General features: G+C 34.1%; 2 protein-coding genes across 6 annotated transcripts; one reads left to right on the top strand and one right to left on the bottom strand.

Moving 5' to 3' along the window:
- Positions 1–3,856: 3,856 nt before the first annotated feature.
- On the bottom strand, positions 3,857–14,320 carry LOC105143094 (ral GTPase-activating protein subunit beta). Of its 5 annotated transcripts, XM_011051114.2 has the most exons (24): positions 13,997–14,320; positions 13,425–13,845; positions 13,316–13,342; positions 12,991–13,205; positions 12,650–12,833; positions 12,311–12,571; positions 11,628–11,816; positions 11,251–11,355; positions 11,029–11,169; positions 10,699–10,937; positions 10,395–10,625; positions 10,101–10,260; positions 9,710–9,817; positions 9,034–9,135; positions 8,394–8,534; positions 8,261–8,275; positions 8,010–8,170; positions 7,752–7,925; positions 7,135–7,544; positions 6,408–6,819; positions 5,947–6,262; positions 5,527–5,790; positions 5,116–5,365; positions 3,857–4,986 (listed from the first exon to the last, which is right to left on the bottom strand). In XM_011051114.2, the coding sequence occupies exons 1-24, from the start codon at positions 14,030–14,032 to the stop codon at positions 4,857–4,859; spliced, it is 4,692 nt and encodes a 1,563-aa protein (XP_011049416.2). In that variant the 5' UTR covers positions 14,033–14,320; the 3' UTR covers positions 3,857–4,856. The 5 variants fall into 5 exon arrangements, with proteins under 5 accessions (XP_011049416.2, XP_087268554.1, XP_087268555.1 ...); XM_087412428.1 differs by lacking the exon at positions 13,316–13,342; XM_087412429.1 differs by lacking the exon at positions 9,034–9,135.
- Positions 14,321–15,669: 1,349 nt separating this feature from the next.
- On the top strand, positions 15,670–23,632 carry wapl (cohesin release factor wings apart-like). Its single transcript, XM_087412431.1, has 11 exons — positions 15,670–16,623; positions 18,023–19,857; positions 20,116–20,364; positions 20,529–20,777; positions 20,890–21,114; positions 21,227–21,449; positions 21,523–21,738; positions 21,824–22,003; positions 22,389–22,477; positions 22,610–22,711; positions 22,789–23,632. Exons 1-11 carry the CDS (start codon positions 16,440–16,442, stop codon positions 22,936–22,938), a joined length of 3,702 nt encoding a protein of 1,233 aa, XP_087268557.1. The 5' UTR covers positions 15,670–16,439; the 3' UTR covers positions 22,939–23,632.
- The last annotated feature ends 432 nt before the right edge of the window (positions 23,633–24,064 follow it).

Here is a 24,064-nt window from a genome sequence, read left to right on the forward strand (position 1 = left end):
GATCTTTATTGTGCTATTAAGTACAAATTACAAAGACACATACACGCGCGAAACGTTTCTTTTCCACATGCGTGCCACCATAATGTCGTCATCATGTTCCGCCGACTTGTGAGAAACTTTAATGTCAATTGCAAAATACCCCCTAATAACATAATTTATTATTAAATAAATTATTATTACTTAGCAATATTAGTCTAATACATCTCCAATGTACAAGCAATGTCTCGTCAATGAATTGCTCTGATTACCGTTCTTGACAAAAATGAAAATAATTATCAAAATTACAAGAATTGAAATCTCGTATAATTTTTCTAAATAGCACAGAGAGTCTGAAAAAAATTTTTTTCTTTTATTTTCCATTTAGGAAATAAATTTCTATTTCGTTCCATTTCTGTTCTAAAAATATTTTCTTGAAAGTCTCAATTAAAAGATTTCATTATTATATCATCAATTTCATACGCTCTTTTTTAAATTCAAAGGGTACTTTTTTCTAGGTTTTTTCTATTTCTTAATTCTGTAATAAAAATAAATCATATTTTTGTTTTTATGGAAATTATATTTTTATTAAAAGTACATATACAGTGAGTGCAAAATGTATTCGTACAGAGAAAATATTTTTTAAAAGAACTTTATTTTTAAAAAGTAGATATTATCGAGCGAGAAATGAGTCATGAATTGATGTTGAATCAACATCGATACGATGATTTCAATACCATTTCAACGTTTAATTGATGATCATTTCTTGCTATGTAATTAACAATTTATTTATAAAGAATAAAATAGACTATATGTTGCTTAAAATTATATATCAAAAAAAGATATGTATTAATTATAGAAAATATATCATCTACTTTTTGCTCTCGCTGTATATAAATTTTGCATTATATATATATAATATATATATATATATATATATATATATATATATATATATATATATTATTTGTATATCTTTTTGAATTCTTTTTGAGTTCATATGTCTAACAAATTATATTAATTCATAAAATAATTTAAAAACATAAATATTTTTCGTGTTTAAATGGATTATAGTTGTACTATGTGGATGCAGAAATCAAATTTCAATGTTTGCAAAAAACAAAGAGAGAAAAAGAATGTTAACTATGACATATATCAGGGTCATCATCATCTGAATTCAGCGAAATTATATTAACGTTCCGTGACGAATCGAAAATAATTCGCTGACATGGCACAGACAGATGTAAACATACGAAATTAAATACCATGTCCAACAATACAATATGGGGTACTGAACGGCTGACGTGTTGCTGACTTGTGTTGTCATCTTTAATTTCTTTATGATAAGGATGATAATGTTTATCGCTTGGAAAAATATGCCGCATCATTTAACGTGGAAATCGAATTATATAAAAAATTTGTTATTAACAACTGTTGTTATGAATTGAAAATTTTAGAATATTGAAAATCGATGTCAAACGTTCGGCGAAACTGAAGCGATGGGTCTCTTCTAATTAACCCAATTGGTGATTAATTCAATCGGGGCATTATTGCCTTCCGCAAATTTTCTAAAATTAGATAATTCACCGATCTTAATCTAATCTCCCATTTCATCTATTGGCTCATCTCATTTCATTTCATCGATAAAAATCATCTACGTAACATAGTACTTGATGTAATATATTTTATCATCGATTAAGTTAATTGGTGATTAATAAGGATCTCTGCAAAATTATTTGCAAAATTTCTGGTTACAATTTATCGTTCCCAATCTAATCTTTCTTTCTATTACTAAATCAGAAATTAATAATTCTATCCGCACATTAACAATATAAAATTACAAATATATTTGATAATAAATTATTATTGATTAAATTAACAAGCGAAATTAATTCGATCAAAATTGCTCGCAATAAAATTTCTGTGTAATACTCATTGTTTCCAGTCTAATATTTCTTTCTATGTAAAATAGAGACCAAAGATTAATAACTTTGTCGAGCAATAAATAGTTTAACTCTCCGCGTTAATATTACAAAAGTTATTTATTGATCTTTTTTCCTTTTAATGACACCCGATCTCCTTCATCGATTAATTTCGTCAGAAACTTCAAAACATTTTTCTATGTCTGCATTTCGTGGCTTCTCTACAACTTGTTGATAAAACATAAATACTATTTCATAGTTATATCGTTAGATCAGCGATTAACTTGTCAACGGAGATAAGAGTGACGGCTCGGATAATTCGTCTATTTTTGTTACACTGCAAGGTAGATTAGCGCGAAATTATAATGTGAGCCAGCTGACAACAAATTTCGCAATAGATTCGAGCGTTCCTACAAAAGCATATCAGTTAAGTGGACAATATGATGCATCGCCTTTAGACGAGAAATAAACGCTGAGTCACGTTATTAAATTCTCTCTTCCCATTATCAATGTACTAAAAGTTTTAGTACAAGAATATAAATACGATTGAATAGAAATAATTTTGAATTTAGGAAACTTTCATCAAGAAACACGATAGTGTTCGGCTTTTCGCGGCGAGAACAATTGTAACAATAATTCGTAATATTGCGTGTAAGAGGAATATCTGTATGATGCTGATATTCCTCTTAATATAAAAAATTGTTAAATATTATATAAGCAAAATGAAACAATTATTTTCTTACGAATGTGTATATAATGCATCACTTGAAGGCAACCGTACAGTTAACAAAAACAAATTAATCATTGATTAATTATCAAGCCATATAACAGTCATCTTATGACAGTTCCGCGTAAAACAGAAGAGAATTGTAACTGGAGATATTTTTAATTTAGCTAAGTCATGTACATATATATACCGAGTAGCTATGTCGCTCTATTGCGCAAGACGTAATCAATCCAAACCTTAAAATTAAAATATTTTATATTTGAAATTTAATATTTTTCAGACGTTAACAATTTTAGACATCTATTGCGATCTTCGTTAAATTCAATTATCTGATACATACATGTGTATACGAAGAGTTTTATATATAAAAAAATATATAATAGTATAATGGCTCAATGATTTAAAAACAAGTTAAAGGCAAAAGGACTAAAAATTTTTTGACCTATAAAAATTGATAGATAAGTAAAAATCTTAATAAATTAATTTTGAAATTTAATAACACGCCGGCTAACAACAACAAAAAGTTTCGATCGCGATCGGATCATTATCAATATTTACAAAATACGTCTAAATGGTAAAAAACATAATATAAAATCGATCGAAGATTAAATATGTACTTCGCATTGAAAAATTATATAATTGTTGGTATCAATAAAATTAAGAAGGATCTTCATCTTCTTAATTGAACGGAACAGTAACGCACATAAAATACGTACATTAGAATCAGAGAAGTAAAAACTTATACAGTCGATGGCAAATGAAAATACACTTCGCAATGTATCAAGACATCAAAATGTTGGTATCAATAATTAAAAAAATCTTTGTCTTGTTAGAAAATTTGTAGAGCAAAAGAACGTCAGTGTATGATTATATAATATATTAGTGTCCAGAATGAAAAATAACACATTACAGCTATAATAATGTGTTTTATATATAAAATATAATCATACATAATAATTAAATAAAATGTATTTTTTTACTGTTTTGTATACATATAGCAAAATATGGTGGCATAAAAAGTTGCTACCCTCTGTGCCAAAGATTCGGATTCACATCCGTATACATATGTTAGATTTTATTTAGATATGTTAGATAAATATGTTAGATTTTTCGAGCGTTACGTTTTTCGAAAAGCAATGGCAAAAATATCTTTATTACAACCTACTGACTATCTTATTAATGGATATGAAGAAGGCATTACATCTTTGAAAGACAACGGACTTGAAAGAACTTATTTTCAATTATACATAATTTGAATTTATTTACACCGTTATTTACAATAATAATTTTACAAGTAATAATATATAAAGCTTCTTTTGCTTAATACATATATTAAAAATCATATAACAAAAATACATTCTTCTGAAACGTTTACTTATATTAATTACTATTTTTTAATAAGTGACTTTCTTTGTATCAGAAAATCATAATTTGTCAGTTAAATATAATACGTTTTAAAGCTTTCTTATCTATTATATCTATTATAGCTATTTTTAGAATTTAGAGTTGTTTACAGAGTCACCGGGAACTAGAATCATTAAAAAGTTTGTATTGAAATCTCTCAAAGTATTTATTTTAGAAAATCTAATTTCTGTACATATGTATGTATATATAGAACGTTTTGAGGAGTACAAAATTCAATCAAAATCCAAGAAAAACTAAAAATGATTTGAAAATGTAAATAAAGTTTCCTTCGAATTATTTCTTTCTTTACTGTATTTTTCCAAATATTTTATGTTAAACTTGTAAGAAGCGATACCTGATATAATGTTATTTAATTATTACATTAAAAATAATTGTTCTTTAATTTCACATTTTATTATTCGGATATATTTTGTGTTATTAAAGATTATTATGTAACTGATTTTTTATTCAAGGAATCTGAATTAAGTATGAAAAAATGATGTTGGAAATAAAGAACTGTTGTTATGTGTGTTAAATGAATTGTATAGTGAGTATATCTTTCAATAAGAAATAGTTATAAATAGAAAATCACTCTACTTTTTACTAAGAATTTGTAATAATCGAAAAAGGATTTGCTTACAAAGTTTGCTTTTCTAAAGTTATCCTCTCTCAACTATTTTAATAGAAGATAATAACTTTAGATATTTAGATATTTAATATAACATGAGATGTAAAAATTCATCCTTTAAAAAAATTTATTTTCCTCTGTTATAACAACAAAGAAATTAGGCTACCGAACATAAGTTCATAGACATTCTAAAAAATTTCTATTTGACTTGATAAGTTTGTGTGCTACTAAATAAAAGTGTCAATAACTCTGGATCGGTTAAATTTCTCTTATATTTTTGTACCATCTCTTGAATTTTTAGACGTCTTCGTACATGCGGTGGATGATAACTGAAACATAAATATATGCGTTTATACATCTAAAATAAAAAGCGCACATAACATTTCAATACGATATAATTAATCAGATACAAAAGTATTATAATTAAAAATGACCTTTTTTATTATTAATTTTATTACCTATCATTATCAAGCCTTTTTCTACGTCCCATATTAAGAGCCGTTTGTCTAACCAGAGTCCCCAAAACTCTTCTTGACACTACCATACCGTCGATTAAAGGCGTTGCTAAATTGATTCTAGAAACTGGTCCCTGCAATCTGACTCGCATCAATCCGTTAGCAAGAGCTTGAAGAAAGATAACGTGCACATCGGTTGCTTGCAGCATCTTCGATTGTTCCAGTCCGGTGTAAGTGGAAGGTAGCAGATCGCCTATAATCCAATAAGATCGTAATTTGATATACATAAAAGATTAATTTGATATACATAAAATACATACAAGATAATGCCGCGCGGCAATAAAATATACAATAAAAAGTTCAAATTAATTAATGCAACTTTTGGGATATTTATCGAAAGAAGAGCGAACAAACCAATCGGGAACTGAATATGATCCTCCAGACTTTCCAACCACACGACCATGATCTTTGTATTAGTTTGAGATGGCACAGCTTGTTTCATTGTCCTCCTGGGCTTGATGGGATCTGCACTCGAGGAATTCGTCGGACCTGCTCCCGGTAAGCTCGACGGTTGTTTCTCCAGGTCGAGCGACATCGTTCTAGAATTCTGTGTTGTGTTTTGCGATGTTCCACTGCTGCGAGTATCCGTGCTTTCACTGATGCTCCGTTCAAACCATACTGCAATAAAACATATAAACTGTGCTTTTAAGAGGTAAACCATATTCCACCCTTTGTATACTAATAATCTAAATCAAATATATAATAGAAAAGCAATTAAAAAAGGACATACAATTTCCAAATGTATTTTTTATTAGTATTCTCTTCAACATTTACCTTGTCCACTGGTGCTGATGTCGCTGTTGTAACTATTCTCCTCCAATGAATCCGAGCTGGCCATGAGATACGATTGCGTAGGCACAACAAACGCAATTTCCGAACTTACGTCTGCCCAATAGAGCACATGAGTGTCACCGTTGTAAAGTGCTCCGCCGTGATTGCTGTGAGCTGGCTGTGGCACGTTCACTTGCGCTGTTACTCTCCATGAAGTCGATACATGACCCGTCCAACCTGCGTGAGCAGATATGGAAACGGGCCAACCGAGAGAACTTAAGAATTCCAAAAAGTTTGGTGACACATTCTCGTCATGTAGCTATGAACACAAGATGTATAACATAATGTTGTATCATCTTTTTTTGAAAAAAATTTACAACACAGGATAAATAATGATGATAGCATATATTATATTATAAAATATTAAACCATGATAAATTAAAAGAAAAAAACCAATATCTTACCACGTTTGATAATATTTCGGAGGCAGACTTTTGACCTGCTTTTACATAAAAGATATGAACAGTGTCGCACGTTCGCGGACTAATGTTGTCCAAAGTCTCCAACTCCGTACAGAATCCAGGGATGGTTGGATCTAGTGCGATTAGCCCGCTATTTCTGGATTCATCATTATCCTTAGGCTCCATATTTAAGAAACCAAAATGACTCAAGAATAAACGAGCCGTTTGGAATTCGTGACAAATCTGGGGTGGTACACATTCGTCGGTTTTGTCTTCTGCAGCTTTTACATTACCATTGTCGTGCTTCGACTCGAGCGTTATCTGACGTTCTAAGAGTTGCGCAAGGATTTGATGTTCATCTCTCACCGCGTCATTATCACTCATAACTGCCTCAAGACTTGGTATCGATTCATCCCTGTCATGAAGATTAAATATCGCTTGGATTAAAATGCTGTGTAAAACACGATTCCAAGTTTTAGATGTATTAGGACATTCGCAATTAATTTAAATAATTTCATGAGCATTTCGTACATCATATAATCAGAATTTTATCATTTGTATTTCAATAATTTCACATTTCAGTGTTTCAGTAATAATTTTATATTTTTATATTTTAATTTTGATTTTATTTTAATTATTCAAATTTAAATACGTATATATAGCTTTAAGTTAAACTATCTACTATTACTGAATCAAGTTCTTGGTTTAAGATCTGTAGGCATTCACTTACACTTTACAGTGAGGAATACGATCAACATTATCTGGGAAGAATCTTGGTTTATAATCCGTTCGCGGTGCGGCTTCAGCCAATGGCAGGGGTCGTCCGGGATTGCTGTTTATACTTCTGATGCTGGATCGATGACGTGGTAAATGACGGAGCTGCATCGTCCACGCATGTCTACCGAACGGCCCGCGGATTAAAACCGTTACGGTCGGTTGAGGATCCTGATCGTTTCCCAATGGTTCCTCTAACAACGCTAACACAATCGCGTTTTCGGACACAAAGTAACGAAATCTCTCGACGGCCGCTTGTCGTGCCACACGTCCACCAGTCCAGCTGTTGCAGTGTCGAAGCAGAGATACCTCATCTAACAATGACGAGAGTGATTGTGCTCCGCAGGCGCTTGGAAAATAGCCAACCTAAGAGAAAAAGTTATAAATTCGACAAAATTAAGAAAAAATAACTTCTACGATCTTAGATTGAAAGTTTTTAAGAACCGTTGAAATTTTAGATAAGAAAACTTTAATATAAAAAACTAGAGATTCAAATATTGTAATTTTAAAAATTTTGGATCGCTATACACTCTTGTTTTTTTTTTTATATTTTGTGTATTTCGGAGAACAAACCTGCTCCAACAGAATAGTAAGAAGAGCATCGGCAGCGTCTCTTACGCGCATGGACGCGGGTTTTAGCTCTTTTTCGTCTTTCATTTTAATGGGTTCTCCCGGCTTTCCGACGCTCTTAGTGCCAGACACTCCGAGTTCAACGACTTCTAATACTGTGGTCAAGCAATCTTTGTCCTTCAATAAAAAAAAAGGAATCAATATATAGAATTTCAATTAAAATTATACAATTTTGTAAATCAACTTCAAAAATTTATCAACCTGTAACAATTGTGGATGAGCAGTCAGCCAAGTTGTCAGACAACTGAATGCCGCAACAATAGACGAATGAAGATCCTTGGAGTGCGCCGGAGGTGGTCGCCAACATTGATACGAAATGTAATCGCACAACCATTTTACCGCTCTCTTGCATTCTAAAGCATCTGCAACATACATAGCATTATCGATGCGCACTTGTTTCACGAACGTTCAACGTTAAAACTGACAATTTCTGTCTGACAGCAATATCGAACCTGTGAGTCTCCTTGCTGCATACAGAATGATTTGAAATAAAATGCAGATAAGTATATATTTCTTACATATAAAAATATATATACATAGCAAAATTTAAATCTTAATACGTTGAAGTTATATTGATGTTACTACCTGTTTCGCGAATGCGTGTACGTGCTAATCCCGACAGCATCTCGAGTGCTGCTAGAGAAATATTCAAGTCGGTCTTCCACGATGAAATCAAACGATGACACACCAGGTACGTTGCTCGCACAAAAAGAGCATGGGCAGAATCTACAAAAATGTTCTCTCATTTAATCCTTGGTCTATAAGAAATAATATTATCGACCTGTGTTTTGTACAAATAAATACATATATAATAAAATTGATATATAACAAATGTTAAGTGCGTATATATACATATATATATATATACATATATATATATATATATTAGGTGTTGGAATTAATTCGTAGCGTTTTACAAGTGATGGGAAGTACTTTCATTAATGTATTTTTTAATGCTCATGTGAAATAAATAACATTCTTTCATTAAAAAACGCTACGAATTAATTCCAACACCTAATATATATATATATAATATATATATAAAAGAAAAAGAGAGGGAGAAAGGAAAACGGAATAGAAAAAAGTAAATTTTTTCTTGAATTGTAAACGTAAAAACATAATAAACGATAAGCATAAGAAATGAAATTCGCATTCTACGAATGTTTTCGAATGCGATTTTTATGAAAATGTATGTAGCAAGATAAAACAGTAAATATGTATTTACCGAACGCAATGCATTCCTCTTGAAGAGTTGCAATGTCAGAGGCATCACCAATTGATCGCTGATCACTGGATATACTTATTTGACTGGCCGAATCGCTGGTGACTATATTAAGCGATGATAAGACAGTACAATGGCGAAACGCACAACAGAACACAACTCGTAATAACAATAAAAAATTAACATTTCATATATAAGCACGTGTAAAGCTGATACGATGAGAGATGATATTAAGCATTGTAATCCAAATATTTGCGTTCTCATACTAACTCCCATTCATAAAGCTATTGATAAATATTAATAAAAAGTCGCTGTATTAAATGAAGTAGCAGTATATTAAACATTGCTATTTTACTGGCATCACAGAGAAACCAGTCATGATCATAGGCAGCTTATGAGAGAAGTTTGACTTTATCTTGTGAAATGATTAATTATTAAATTTATTTATTATTTTAAAAGCATAAACATTCTTTACTTTGTACTATTTGTTTATAAAATGGCAAATAAAACAATGTTTTATACTATTTCGTCACATAATATATAAAAAATAATGCCTATGATCATAAGATCATTTATAAAATTTATAATTTGGATACAAACAGGAGTTATTACTAGTAACTCAGAACAGTGCATCTAGCCGAATGCAAGCTGATATTGCTTATTAGTATCAATGACGAACCTGAAGATAACAAATTAGTTGTCGAATCACTCGCTACGGTATCAGGTTGTGTGACTTGCTCTACTTCTTCCGCTGCTGCAGAATCTTGTACACTTAGTAACAAAGCTCCTGAAAACAATTATTTTTACATGACAAATTATTCTTACTTTATTTTCATTTATGTAAAACTTATTTTGCCTATTCATAAATCCAATTTTCTACTTTTCAATGAAATGTTAACTTTATCGAGAACTTTTAAAAAAATTTTATTTAACAGAAAATTAACTTCCTCAAAAAAATGAAAATTTCGATCAAGAATAATGTTGAGAATTTAGTAACAAATACAATATATTGTTAAGCAAAAGTTAAATCACCAGCAATCAATAGCAATCTTTCAATTTTATTAACTTACCCAACAGCATGTGCGTATTTTGAGGATCAGTCTCCACTTGTAAAGCGTTTATGAGTAAATTCATGAGTCTTGATTTTAACTGTACAAATGTTACGGGACTTTTCTCGGAGAAAAAGCACTTTGTGCCTGAGATTACCGGAAGCTCCTTAACAGCGAGATTCTGTAATTGATATATATCTTTTTTCAATTACATGATTACCGTTCATATCGCGTATTGAATTACAACGCAATTTATTAAATATTAATGCTAAAGCAGAATTCAGCAGAGAGATTATTACATGCATATGTTTTCACCTGAAAATGCAAAGGCAGCGTTAACATCGATATTAGCAAATGTATCGAGGCTCTCCTCAAATCCGGCTTTGATACTACATTAGATTTCAGCTTCAAATCTTTCTCCGGTAGAACCACCTCCAGAGCGGATAACACGGCTGGCACCAAGACTTGTATACCGTTTAAATCGAGGCGAAACAGATCAGCTGAATTCAACAGAATACTCGCCAATGTTTCACCACATTCGCGAGACTGAAAATAAATTAACATGTTACACCTATCTCTCTCTCTAGGTCTATCAAGAAATATGAATTACAATCGATACCTCGTCGACTTTGAGACCGTGATACATCGCCTGATAAAATCTAGCTAGGTATACGGGTAAGATTTCTTCGCCTGTTTTCTTGGCGCAAAAAATTCGGCACAGGGCGCCCAATGCCTCCGCTCTACCGGATTCATAGCGATCTATACAGAGCGTCGACGGTACATCACTCACGGTTTCCTGTAATGAGCTCGGCCCATCTACGAGTACCGAAGACGGACGTTTGGAAGCACCCGATGGTTCTGCACATGAAATGATCATGGTATATAATATAAGTATAAAATATAATTATATATGAAATATTCTTTTATTTCACGCCGAAGTAATACTTACGTGGTAAATTTTGCGACCAACCCTCCGTACCGATAAACGCAGCCTCGAACAACCATTCTCCGAAAAGATGCAGTATACTGTTACATTTGGGTCGTCCTGGAGCTAAAGGAGGTCTAATATCCTGGCCTAGCGAAGTCATGGCTGCAAATCACACAATCATGCGATTAAACGGATATATCTTTGTTGTATAATAAACTTATAAACTTATAGAAAAGATATTACATGCTGTACTTGAAGCGGATGATGGTCCGGAATTGGATATTAATATCGGTGGTGAACTAGACACACGACTTGTCGTCAGTCCAATTAACGACGCTTTTGGAATTCCTGCCAAATGTTTATAAGTTTCTACAAGATGTTTTATAGCAACAAATGAATTATCTAAGTTCAAGTTTTAATAATTAACAACTTTTGTATGCTTATAATCAAAGCAAAATTTAATAATATGGAATAAAGTATAGCATATAGTATAAAAGGAAAACTATGATACAAAATGAGTGCTATACAGTATCTGTGACTTCAGATCTTAGCAGAGAGGAATTAACTGATTGAGTAACTAATATCGTATTGGGAAGAAAGAAAGTATTGCACTGAGATACCCTTAGTAACTGCAGAAGGAGTGACACTGAAACTTTTGGCAAGTCTGCGTTGAGTTGGGGGTGTGGGGGAAGGTTGAGGCTGATCCCTGCTGCTCGACCTGTCCCAGCCAACACCCCCGCTGCTGATGCCACTATTTCCTGTAACGTTGGATACGCAACATTCTTCCCAACAGCATGCCTGTGAAACTCCTAAAACATTTGCGACAATGTGCAACCGCCACCATTGCAAATACAGGTGAACAAGCCGACAGGTGTGCAAGTGTCATAGATAGAAACAAATTTCAGGAGATATTTTCTTTTTGCCCCTAAGATAATTTACAAGTTTTTTTCGAAATAAATCACGAATTAAACGTTAACGATTAACACTAAAAGTAACCGAGCGGTCATATCATTTCGATTTTTTTAAATTATTAGGTGTTGGAATTAATTCGTAGCGTTTTACAAGTGATGGGAAGTACTTTCATTAATGTATTTTTTAATGCTCATGTGAAATAAATAACATTCTTTCATTAAAAACGCTACGAATTAATTCCAACACCTAATAATATATTTCTTGTGTAAAATATAGAGTTCTGAAACTTTCGAATAAATATATCCTTTATATTAATAACATAATTTTTTATTTTCATAATAATTTATTCGCTTGGTACTTTTGTAGTGTTAAATCGATAGCCTTGACTTACCGAGGAAAGCGTCGACCTGACCTGCTATGCCTTTTATCGCTTTCAGAAATATTTGCGGCAAACTTTGCAAACACGGGTGCTGGCATGGATCTATGACATTAGGACTGGCGATAGCGTATTGTAGAAACGCCTGCGTCTGCGAGACAACAGCGGGTCTACACAAGTCTACGGGATCACCGATAGTACGCAACAATCTGTACCATGCCTGTGCCACTGCTTCGTCCGACATAGTGGGTTGTACTAGCTGCGTGTCTTCCTCGCCTATTAACAAAGTTTTATTTATCGTAATACCGCAAACAATGTGCAAACTTTGTTAATAAGTATATTAAAGGTACATACTTATTTTCAATTCGGGAAACATTGGTCCGTACATAATATGCAGCAGCCTCGCTGTAAGAGCAAGACACACGCGATTCCACTGCTCTACTAAAGCCAATCTGTGACGCCATCGCAGGCAAGATTCTCGTAATGTTCGCCATAACGGAGGTGAAGGAAAACTGCGTTCACAGGAGACCAGCCAGACCTGAAAAAAATTCATTTTATATAAGTTTATGATTGGTTATAAGTTTAAGGATGTATCAGGTATACAGTTTCTGCAAAAAGTGAATTTTCAATTTCATTCATTTTTTGCAGAAACTGTATATCTAGTACATTCTTAATTAATTAGAATATTTCCGCACTTCTAACAATACACCGAGCACTCTCTCACATAACTGCTCTCCTGCATCTTCCCTAGTTGCTGGTGGTGCTAATAGTGCATCATTAATACCGATGAGAAATAATAGTAAGCTTTCCCATGTTTCTCTCTCCAGTGTTGCAGGACCTCTCGCAATTTGCTGCAAAGTTCTAAGTACTCGATGACACAGGACAGCTTGCCGATTTATAGTGTCTGTACCTAGAAACATTCATCGAAAGGTAATGTATTACAGATATTGGTATAAGTATTCATTTTGCAAATTGATATAAATGTTTTCAAAGAAAAGTAATATGTATATCGTGGATTACCTAGATCCTGATACAGAAAAGGCCAGACTTTGGGAAAGAAAATGAGCCTTTGATCAAAAGAATCAGACAGTAAATTTGTCATTAAAAAAAAAACCAAATCTTGTCTTACCTTCCCCTTTCCTTGGAACAAATAGATTGTGAAAATGACTTATGATCTTTCTAGCATAGAAGTTTGGGTCATCCACAATTGGTCTGGGCACAGAGATCTTTGGTGTTGAATATAGTGCAGACAGCCACTCGCAATATATGTTCACGCAATCTCTGACGGTGTCGTGCTCAGCCAGCGGCAACGACAAACCAAAACATATCACCTCCATGCACCATTGCACCTCCCTATCGGTGGAGAGGGGACTAGGCTCTCCTGCCTGGGTAATGCCCAGGTTTGCAGCAAGTTGGCGAACTATGGATAGTGCGACCTCCTTGCCTGCACCAGGAGGAAATTTCTCCAGTACGCTTTGGCTTTCCTCCGAGCCTTGTTGGATCAGAGTGCTCAATGAGGCCCATTCTGAATACATCCCTCCTTGGGAATCCTAAAAACACGTAAAAACATTGAGCTTCTTCCATGCAATGAAAACTAAAGACTAAAATAGAAGATAATTAAGATTGAATGTGGTATAAATAATGTAAATGATGAAAATAGGTGCAATTAAATGAAGAATACAATCTGTCGAATATAATCACCTTGAGATTAACTCTGTTGAATACGCCTAAATTCATAGATTATTACACGCCTATACGTCCTATATTTAAGAAGCAGTTTAGACGAAGATGAACACTGGAGTTAACTGAGTCGTTAATAATTTATGACACAAGATAGAAGAGAAACTTCACTTCATGTGATCCATCTCTCAGCTGACATCCGTCGTTGGGTCGTTGATCGATCTCTTTGACATCTCGTACGTTTGACAGCTGACTTTGGCAGTGGCTTCGACAGTTATCAACCCACAGATATAATAGACGTATGTGATAAACATGCATTAATCCGCTGCGTCATAGTAACAATCTGATTTATCGGCCCAATGTAATTTAAATGGGATCGATAAATCAGATTGCTACTATGATCCATTAATGATTAATGTACTACACTACCTACTACTGATGAAGAGAATAAAATATCATATGTCGATATCAAATCTCGTAGAATAATGTTCACATTTTTGAGGTTCTTTTCAATACTACTATGTAGATTAGATAAGGACGGAGGATGCTATTTCATTTGTACGTTTTTGTCATACAACAAATTTTTCAAGCCTATTGATGACTATAGGATAGAAAGAGGACCTTTCTGTCCTGCACACATTTATCAAACGACAAAAATGCACAAATGAAATATCACTCGACAACCATATTATTTTCATTATACAATATACAATATTTAAATGAAAGGGATGAAAAATATCGGACCAATCACAAATCGAGGAGAAGATGGCCAGATTCTGATTGGACAGTCTCTAGTCTCTATTGGCTATTTCGATCGCCATTTAGAAGTCTGTTTGCTTACACTTTTTGCATCTTTGTTTTCACATTTTTTTCAATGCCAAATATATTTAAGTACAAAAATATGAGAGTAGATCAAATATAAGGCCTATTCTTTTTGGCTGAATTTTTTGTCAATTCATCTTTCTACTTTTTCTCTCCAGGAAAAAAAAAGAGGAAGAAGGATGAAAAAGTTCAGCCAAAAAGAACAGGTTTAATAACGAGAATTTTTTTACTACATATTTATTGAACAAGAATAAAAATATAAAGAAAAATTATTTTTCATAGTACTCTACTAATTAAAAAAAATTCTTGTTGCATTTCTCGTTTATGCAATGTAAAAACGAAAAAGGGGTCAATTATGTACTTCAAATAAGGTAAAAATTACAAAAGTGAGTAAATTCACTAGAATATTCATGATTTAATTGGTCAATACCTAGTAACTTTTGCTCACTTGTAATTTTCATCTCCTTTCAAAATCCACAATCGAACCCCAGGGTATCAATCACGAAACTTTTTTCCTAGAATAAAAAGTGAAAAGTGAAAAATTTCTCCATTAATTTCAATAGTTAAAATTTTCACTTTTCGTTTTCCATCCTAGGGATAAAATTTCATGGGGATCGATTATGTTGAAACGAGGTGAAAATTACAAAAGTAAGCGAATTTACTAGAATACTGATAATTTCATTGGTCAATACCTAGTAAATTTGTTCACTTTTGTAATTTTCACCTTGTTTAAAGATACAGAATCGACCCCATGATTGATACCCAGACCTATTATTAATCTAGTGACTTTAGAATAGTCATATGCGTACTATATCTATTGGCAGAAGTGGCAAATATCGTGTGGAGTGTCGACACTCCATTCTCCCTCCCCCTCCCCTCTGCGTAATATACATATATGTATACACCTCTATATACGTGTATCTAAATCTCGAAACGAAAAAAATTGGCAGATGGCTCAAGATCTATGTTGATGATTAATAATCCCCACGAGTCTCAGAAATTAATGGTAGCCGAGTGGTAGACAAAGAGCGGAGAAACAACGAACGGTGGAGTTTAGCGACGACGAGTACGACGAAGAAAGTGGTAGAGGCGTTAGCAGTAAGTTCCGAGGTGCCGAGAAGTAGTGGAGTATCGCGGTCGCGCGGCACAGCGCCCGACCGGGATCGTTCCGATCGCTAATCGAATTTATCATCTCGGCGTCGCGCGCGAACGGAACAAACAAGCGAGCGAGCGAGAGAGAGAGAGTGAGCGAGCGAACAAACGTGCAAACAAAGTGTACGAGAGGGAGAGCGAATGAGAGAAGCTCCCCGTCTCCATCTCCGTCTCGTGCGCGTCAGAGTCAGAATAGCTCATAATATGGCGTTTGTTTCGGTGCACGTTATCGCACCGCCGCGGGACACCGCCATCCGCCGCAGCTGAATCGGTCCGAATTTCAGCTGCCCGCTGCCGTCGATACGACACGCACCCGGTGGACAGGAAACGGTGGACGGTCGCACTTCGGATGCTCCGGAGGCCGCGGCACCCACGTCGTGAGCGCGCGCGGCGCGCAGCCGCTCGTCACCGACGGGCACGAGGATAGATTGCGTCATTATCGCCTGTATCATCCTGCGATGCCGAAGAGGATCTACGAGACGCGCGCACAATGACGTCCCGCAGTTACACCAAGTCCTACAGCCGCAAGGTCAGCAGTGTAACACCCGGCAGCATTCAATTCGACAAGCTCTTCCGCGAGAACAGCAATCGCCCGTCCGCAGCCAAGTCCGCGGGCACCGTCGGCAAATGGGGCATAACATCTTTTACTTCTATCAGGAGCACGAATATCAACGGTAAAAAAAAAAAGAAACTTTATTGCTCTATGTTTACATTAGATGTACGTGGTGATTGCTGCTACAACAGCACTTGTGGAAGTTACTTTTTACACAGCAATTGATGGCTGTTATGACGGAGGGAAACGTATTTTGTAAATAATAAAATTGTGGCATTATATGTTGGTCACGTTGCTGGTCAACTTTATATATAGAAATATATATGCTTGTTTCTACTAATGTAATTTAATTTTAATCTTGGTTCAACTAACTTCACCTCTTTCTGATTCTGAGATTTATATCTGTTTCTATCATAATGTAGTTTAATTCTAATCTTGATTTATAACTGATTTTTTATCTTTTTCTAATTCTAAGAATTAAACAATGATTAAGAGTAATTGAATCGAAATTAAAGTTAATCTATATTGATAGAAACATGCATTAAACATTAAAATTTGCTGTGTTTATGACGGAAAGAGAGGAACACATTTATGAACTTTTTAATTATACATTTTTTGTATCTTAAAACAATAATGGTATTGAAAAATTTTTTCTTATAATGTAGAGAAAAGTTATAAAAAAAAGTTTCATATACAAATATTTATCATCGTTATGATCAATATTCCTTTCTTGGATATGTATTCATTTAACAAGAATATTTATCGAGTGAAAATTAAAATATTCACTAATGCAATGTTGATAAACATAATAACATCAGGTTCATTTCTATCAATATAGATTAACTTTAATCTTGATTTGACTTCCTTTTTAATTTTTCTAATTCTAAGGATTAGAAAAATATAAAAATAAATTAAATTGAGATTAAAATTAATATTGGTAAAAATAACATTGGTAAAAATATAATAACATAAAAACAACAGATTGTGTTTTTTCTTACAGTTATAAATTTTAAAGAATCATTTTTTAACGCTGAGAGTAAAGACTGTAATCTATTCTTGTAAAATAAAAGTGATTTAAATTGACAAGATTTATTTTTGGAGGCTGGCATAATCAACTGATTTTATCTCAATGGTATAATGTCAATATTTAACTGCAGTGATACCATATGGTTCTGTTCAATAGAATTTAACATTTGAAAAATTTTAATAGAATAATATTACATAAACACAATATTACATAAACTATGAAATTATCCTGTACTTTATACAGCATTTATGGATAAATATTTTATTTTGTTGTGTTATATATAAATGAATAGATAATTATATATAAAATACCTGTTAATTAAAACGTTTCTTTATCTAGAAGCGTTATCAATCTCAAGAATATTGATCAATCTCAAGATATCTGATGATATATTTAAAATACAATTTAAATTATTTAACAACCTATCTTCAGTCTTCATCGATGTGTAATATATTTCCATAAAACATCATGTTCAGAATTATTCCATTTTCAGGGAGGAGAGACGATATACATAATACTTTTGGCGCAAAGAGAATGAAACTCGATTATGGGAATCAGAATCGCGTGAATCCTGGAAAGGATCCATTTTCTTTCGAAACTGACCCGGACAACAAATCGGAGTCCGCGGTCGTCAAGCCGAAGAAATTCTTCAAGAGCCGAAATGTCCCGCCTGTGATCGAAGAATCTCGCCAGGATGTGGCAATCTACAGACAAGTACCTGATTCGCAATATGGGAGGGCTCGCGCCCCGAAGCAACCCCCACAGCAGCAGCAGCAGCAGCAGCAGCAGCAGCAGCAGCAGCAACAACAGCAACAGCAGCAGCAACAGCAACAGCAGCAGCAGCAGCAGCAGCAGGCTGTAACAAAAGTGTCACATGCTTCAATTAAGAAAGTAGTAGAAAGTTTAGATAGCACCGGTACACCCGACACTCCCAATCGGGAGGAGAGCAAACCGCCGATCGTACTGAGAATATGCAAAGGTACGGCGCGATTGGTTTGCGGGGACGTACATCAGGACACTCAGGATCTCGAACCTGATACCTATAGGATTTCTACTCCCCTCGCTAGTCCCTCGAAGGTGGACATCGAACGCAAAACCTTCAATACGGAAACGTCGCTCAAGTCCGATCATAGATCCTTACGTGCGCATCAACCTGTTGTCTCCACCATATCAATCCCATTGGATAATTCGGATATGCGACGGACAACACGTAGTCGCGCTAAGAATCTGCACTTGGACCCAACGGCGATGACTTCCGTCGTGGCGTCGTCGACAACGCCGATTACTTCCAACTCCCATGGTTCTGGCCTCTCCTTGACGCTGAGAAAATCGGTGACGGATTCCAATAATACACTTATCTCCCATTACGACATCGTTAAGACTGACTGCAGCTCAACGTATTCCTCGAAACCGACTATCGAGCCGTTGATCGGACGCGATCAGCCACTGCCAACTACAACTCAAGAGCTGATCGATATATTATCAAGCGATTCCGACACAAGACCACAACCACCACCAACACTATCATCATCACCACCACCATCACCATCACCACCATCACCATCACTCTCACCACTATCATCACCATTATCAGTAGCACCACCAACATTGGCCACCGGTATCAATGACAATGATAATGACAATGACAATACGGAGAATACAGAAGACACAACATCAGAGAGCATCGTAAATCAAATTGAACAACATTGCTCTATAGATATCCCCGTCAATGAAGCTGTGACCGAACCCGTTACGATCGCGCAACAATTCGAGCCTGAACCAGAAGCAGAACTTGATCCTGAATTGGAACCAGAACTACTGACTCGTGGAACAACTGATACCATCGCCACCGTTGAAATTGCAGCCAAGACCTTGGTGGATCAGGATTGGTTTTCAAGCAGTGATAGTGAAGGTGCTAGTGGAAACGCCGAGAGTGAAATACCACTGCACGTGACGAGCACGGTTTCAGAATTGCAGACCTCCGATCCACCGTCGACTAATGTCTCGTCGACCAAGCCTGCTGCTAAGAAAGGTAGTATCTTTAAGAGCCGTTCGACGGGCGCGACGAATGGGAATAAGAGGCGAGCATTGTACAAGCATAAATGGTGCGACAGTGATAAGGAATCTACTGCTACGGATACGCCTAATACTGGAAACAGCACACCGACCACTGCGTCCGGTTCCAGCAGTGCTGGACCAGTAGCATACGAGGAAGAGTTTGAACCTTCGCAGTTGACGAGGGTTGTGACTTATCCTACGACCGATGTGGATTTCGAGGACGAAGCCGATGCGGTCACGAGCGTTCGCTGTGGCAAAAAAGTTAAAGGAGTGAGTATACTATAGACAATATAATTATTATATTGTGGAATATTGGTTGTTTCCTTGGAAGATCTATTGCAATACATAGTTTTTATTGATAAAAGAATGAATTCTTTCATGAATTCTTTGTGTTATAAATTTATAAGTAGAATTATTCTCATCCAGTTATATAAGACAGCAAATTATGAATATGAAAATGCGTTGTAATATACATACGATTTATTTTGATTCAACATATATTTATTTAGCTTTTATTTTGCCTTGCAGTTTTATACTGTAGTGAAGAACGTAAAGAAAGCCCATCAGATACAAGAAAGTGGAGAATTCCAGGAGTTTAATGACGATGTGGAATATATCTTGGATACTTTGAGAGAAAATAATCCAAATGCTACTCGTTGCCTTTCAGCCATACGATTAGCAAGCAAGTGTATGGCTCCTGCATTTCGTATGCACGTGCGTGCTCATGGAACTGTTGCCAAGTTTTTTAAAGCTCTTCATGATGCAACTAAAGATCAGGTATAAACTCTCGCATATGACAAAGTTTTATTCATTTCTATATATTCATACATATTACATTAACTGCTTTCCTTATTAAATTGACTTTTTAGTATATATATATAATAATTGTATGCTGATACTATTATTATTATTATTATTATTGTTATTATTATTATTTGTAGAGTCTTGGTCTATGCACAGCTACAGTAATGTTTGTATTAAGTCAAGATCGTCTTGCTATGGATCTTGATCGCGATTGTTTGGAATTAATGTTAAGTCTGTTAGAATCTGATGCCAGCCATAAGGATGCTCTTGATGATTGTGGTCTCAGTCATGCTGAATTACTGAAAAATAAAGAAAAAGTACGTCAGTTATGTGCTGATATACAAGCTCAAGGACATGCTAAGCATCTAAATTTAGATAATATCACCGTAAGTAATTTTTGATACGCATTCTTTGCATTTATATTTATTTCTATACACATGTTTATATTTATGTAGGTTTATTTCTATTATCGAATAATTCAAAATACGCTTTTAACAGGTTGGTCAGCTCGCTATGGAGACACTTTTGAGTCTTACGTCAAAACGCGCTGGAGAATGGTTCAAAGAAGAATTACGAGGACTAGGTGGCTTGGAACATATTGTAAAGACAATTCGAGAATGTCACCGTCATATTAACAGCCAGAATGTTTTAAGATCTGGTTGGACAGATCCTTTATTAGACAAATTACGTAAAGTTGACAGATGTTTACGCGTCTTAGAAAATGTAAGTGCTTTTTTTCTTTTATTCCTCCTCCCTTCCTCCCCCCATATGACACGCTATATTACAAAAAGAATGAATAATAAAAAGAGACTAAACATTGCGATTTTTTTTTTAGGTAACACATATGAACGAAGAGAATCAGGCATATTTATTAAAGTACGAAAATGGAGTATTAGTAAGCACGTTAGCTAGTTTATATCACTTATGTGGACAGGAGATTCCTGTTTATCCAACAACTGATCCAAGCGATAAAAGTTCCACTGGTGCTGTTGTAAGAGAATGTCTTTTTGCAATTATTAAAGTTCTCATCAATCTTACTCATCGGTTTAATAGACAATGTAAGATTTTCTTTTTATATTATTAGTGCATTCATAGTTATTTATTTTAAAACATATGTATTTTTTTACACAGCCTTCGGCAGCAGATCAGTTGGCGCACAAGTTGGCGTTTTGGATTGTAGTTTGTTTCTTTTATTACGTGTGCCTGAATCACTCCCAGAAGAAAAACGATTTGATATGATGATGTTGGCATTAATTCTGTTGATAAATTTAGTAGAGCAGTGCGACGACAACAAGCAACTTCTTATTAACTCGAAGGCACCTCTGTCATTAGAAGATATTTTCGATGGTAAATATACCTGATTTTTACATTTCTTTAATATAGTAAATTGTGAGAATACAAGACCTTTATTTTTATAATTGCGTATTTTCAGCGGAGGAAAGTGGCGTAGCGTCTCTGATCGATTTATTTTACAAGCAAGAGGAACTCGCGCGGGCCGAGGAACAGAAAACGGACGCGATCTTAGACGGAAAGAAAGATTCTGAGCAAACAGAAAGAGTATCGAGCACCTCTAAATCTCAGGAAGAATTTATCGAAGAAACTGTTACGAAATGTTTGTATAATGTTTACTTGTATGTGCATGCATACATATCTATCTTGATATCTAATTTTGCTCAAAGTTTATTAATAATAATGCATAGAATAGTCATTGTTTGAACAAATCAATTTTTAACGACTTCTTTGAAGAAGTACATTCTTTCAAAAAATTATTTTAAAAAATCACAGTATTATTTACTATAATTTCTGTTTAAAAAAGTGAAATCATTATTACTTATATTGAAATATTTAACGTTATAATAAACCTTTAAAATTTTTTTTTAAGAAAAAAGTCCAATATGCTTATGTTTTTTAAAAATTAATTTATATATTTCATGAGAATGCCCAGATGCATTTGTGATTTTTCATTATAATATAACCGTAAGATTATTATTTTACAGTGTTACAGAAAGCTGGACGACATATGGAGCATACACTAATCGGAGCATATGTAGTACTGTTACTTGGATACTTAATAATGGATAACAAGGTAAAAAACTTTAAAAACGCGATTATATAAGTAAAAAGTATTATTAATCTATCTGTTACATATCTAATAATTTACATCCAGAGACTAAGCATAGTTTTTTTTTTCTTATTAAATCTTTTTTCCATTGTATAGGAGTATGAGTCGCTAGTACGAAGTAGACTACCAGACAAGAATTTCGCCACTATGGTATCTGTACTTCAAAAGTTCTTCAACTTCATGAATCTGACGGCATCGGTAAGCATCCATGCGAGAAATATCCCATTTGGTTTGAAAAAATATGTTGTAACGTTTATCACGCGTATTTGTTTCAGAACGAAGTGAGTAGTTGCGGAATCGCCGCTACTGAGAAGGTAATCAAGTTCCTAAAGATGTCGGATGCTAGAATCGAAGAGGAGAAGAATGAGTTACCATTGCCAGCGTTAGAAGACACCAACACGATGCTTGACTTAACTTCATCTTGATCGATATGTTATGCACACACCTGACAGCATTTCTTTCATCTGGCGTACACAAAGAGCCAAAGTTGTATTTTTTGTCCAACAAAAAAATCTTTTTATTACAATATGAATGAACCTGTTTCATATTCGTATATTTTGATACATATTTATTCATTTACGTAATTTATTGTAGGTCTCATTATTATTATTAATTATATGATTCGACTTATTTCCTTATTTACGATTGTGGAAGCTCTAGCTTATATTCTAGTTTAAGTAAAATAAAATAGAATAACTTTGAATTTAACGTACAGAAAAACATCTTGTATAATTACAGGGCACTTATCGCAATTATATCGTTACTGTTTACACGATATCACGATAATTATTCGATTTAACGAGCAGCCACTTTCTTTTAAAGAGAGACTGCCAAGAAGAATAATTGATGCGATAAGCTTCTTGCCAGCCTACCTGATTCACTTTCTGTACATGAAATCTTAAAATTGTACAATCGATTTTTAAAATAAAATATCTAATGCGTTTTAAAACTTTTTAAGTGATCGACAGCATTGATCATTGTACATTGTAACCGGCTCGAAATTCAACAGCGTTTTTTTCTTTCCTTTTTTTCTTTTTAATATGCGTAAGGATTATTTTAATATTAAAATTATATTATAAGCCTTGTAAATGTAAATTTATAAATTATAACTGTATCTTATATCCGCATTTCGAATTATTGGATCCCATTTAGCACTAAATACAAAACGTAAGACGGATTACATGATTGATGTGGTGCAAGGATATTCACGTGTTCTATACAATAAAATTAAAGGGAGCAGGAGACACGCACGTAATACGTTGTTACATTTGTAGTAAAATTATCGCTGAGGCATATGAAGAATCTATGTAGAATAAAATACTTTTTTTAAATATATGTTATTAAATATATGTATGATTACATTTATTCTGTTTAAATCAATTTTTTTATATTTTCTTAAAGTTTCACATTTCAAGAGTACTCATGCGGATCAAAAATTATGATGATATTCGCAAAATTGACAAAGTTACAAGTCGTTAAAGGTCACCGCATGCAGGTAGAAAATAATTCAATAATCCGGGCGTCACAGCTATTTCTTCTTGTCTAACAGGT

The sequence above is a fragment of the Acromyrmex echinatior genome, chromosome 13 (genome assembly GCF_024713525.1).
Source record: "Acromyrmex echinatior isolate Ae372 chromosome 13, ASM2471352v2, whole genome shotgun sequence".
In the NCBI taxonomy this organism is placed as follows: domain Eukaryota; kingdom Metazoa; phylum Arthropoda; class Insecta; order Hymenoptera; family Formicidae; genus Acromyrmex; species Acromyrmex echinatior.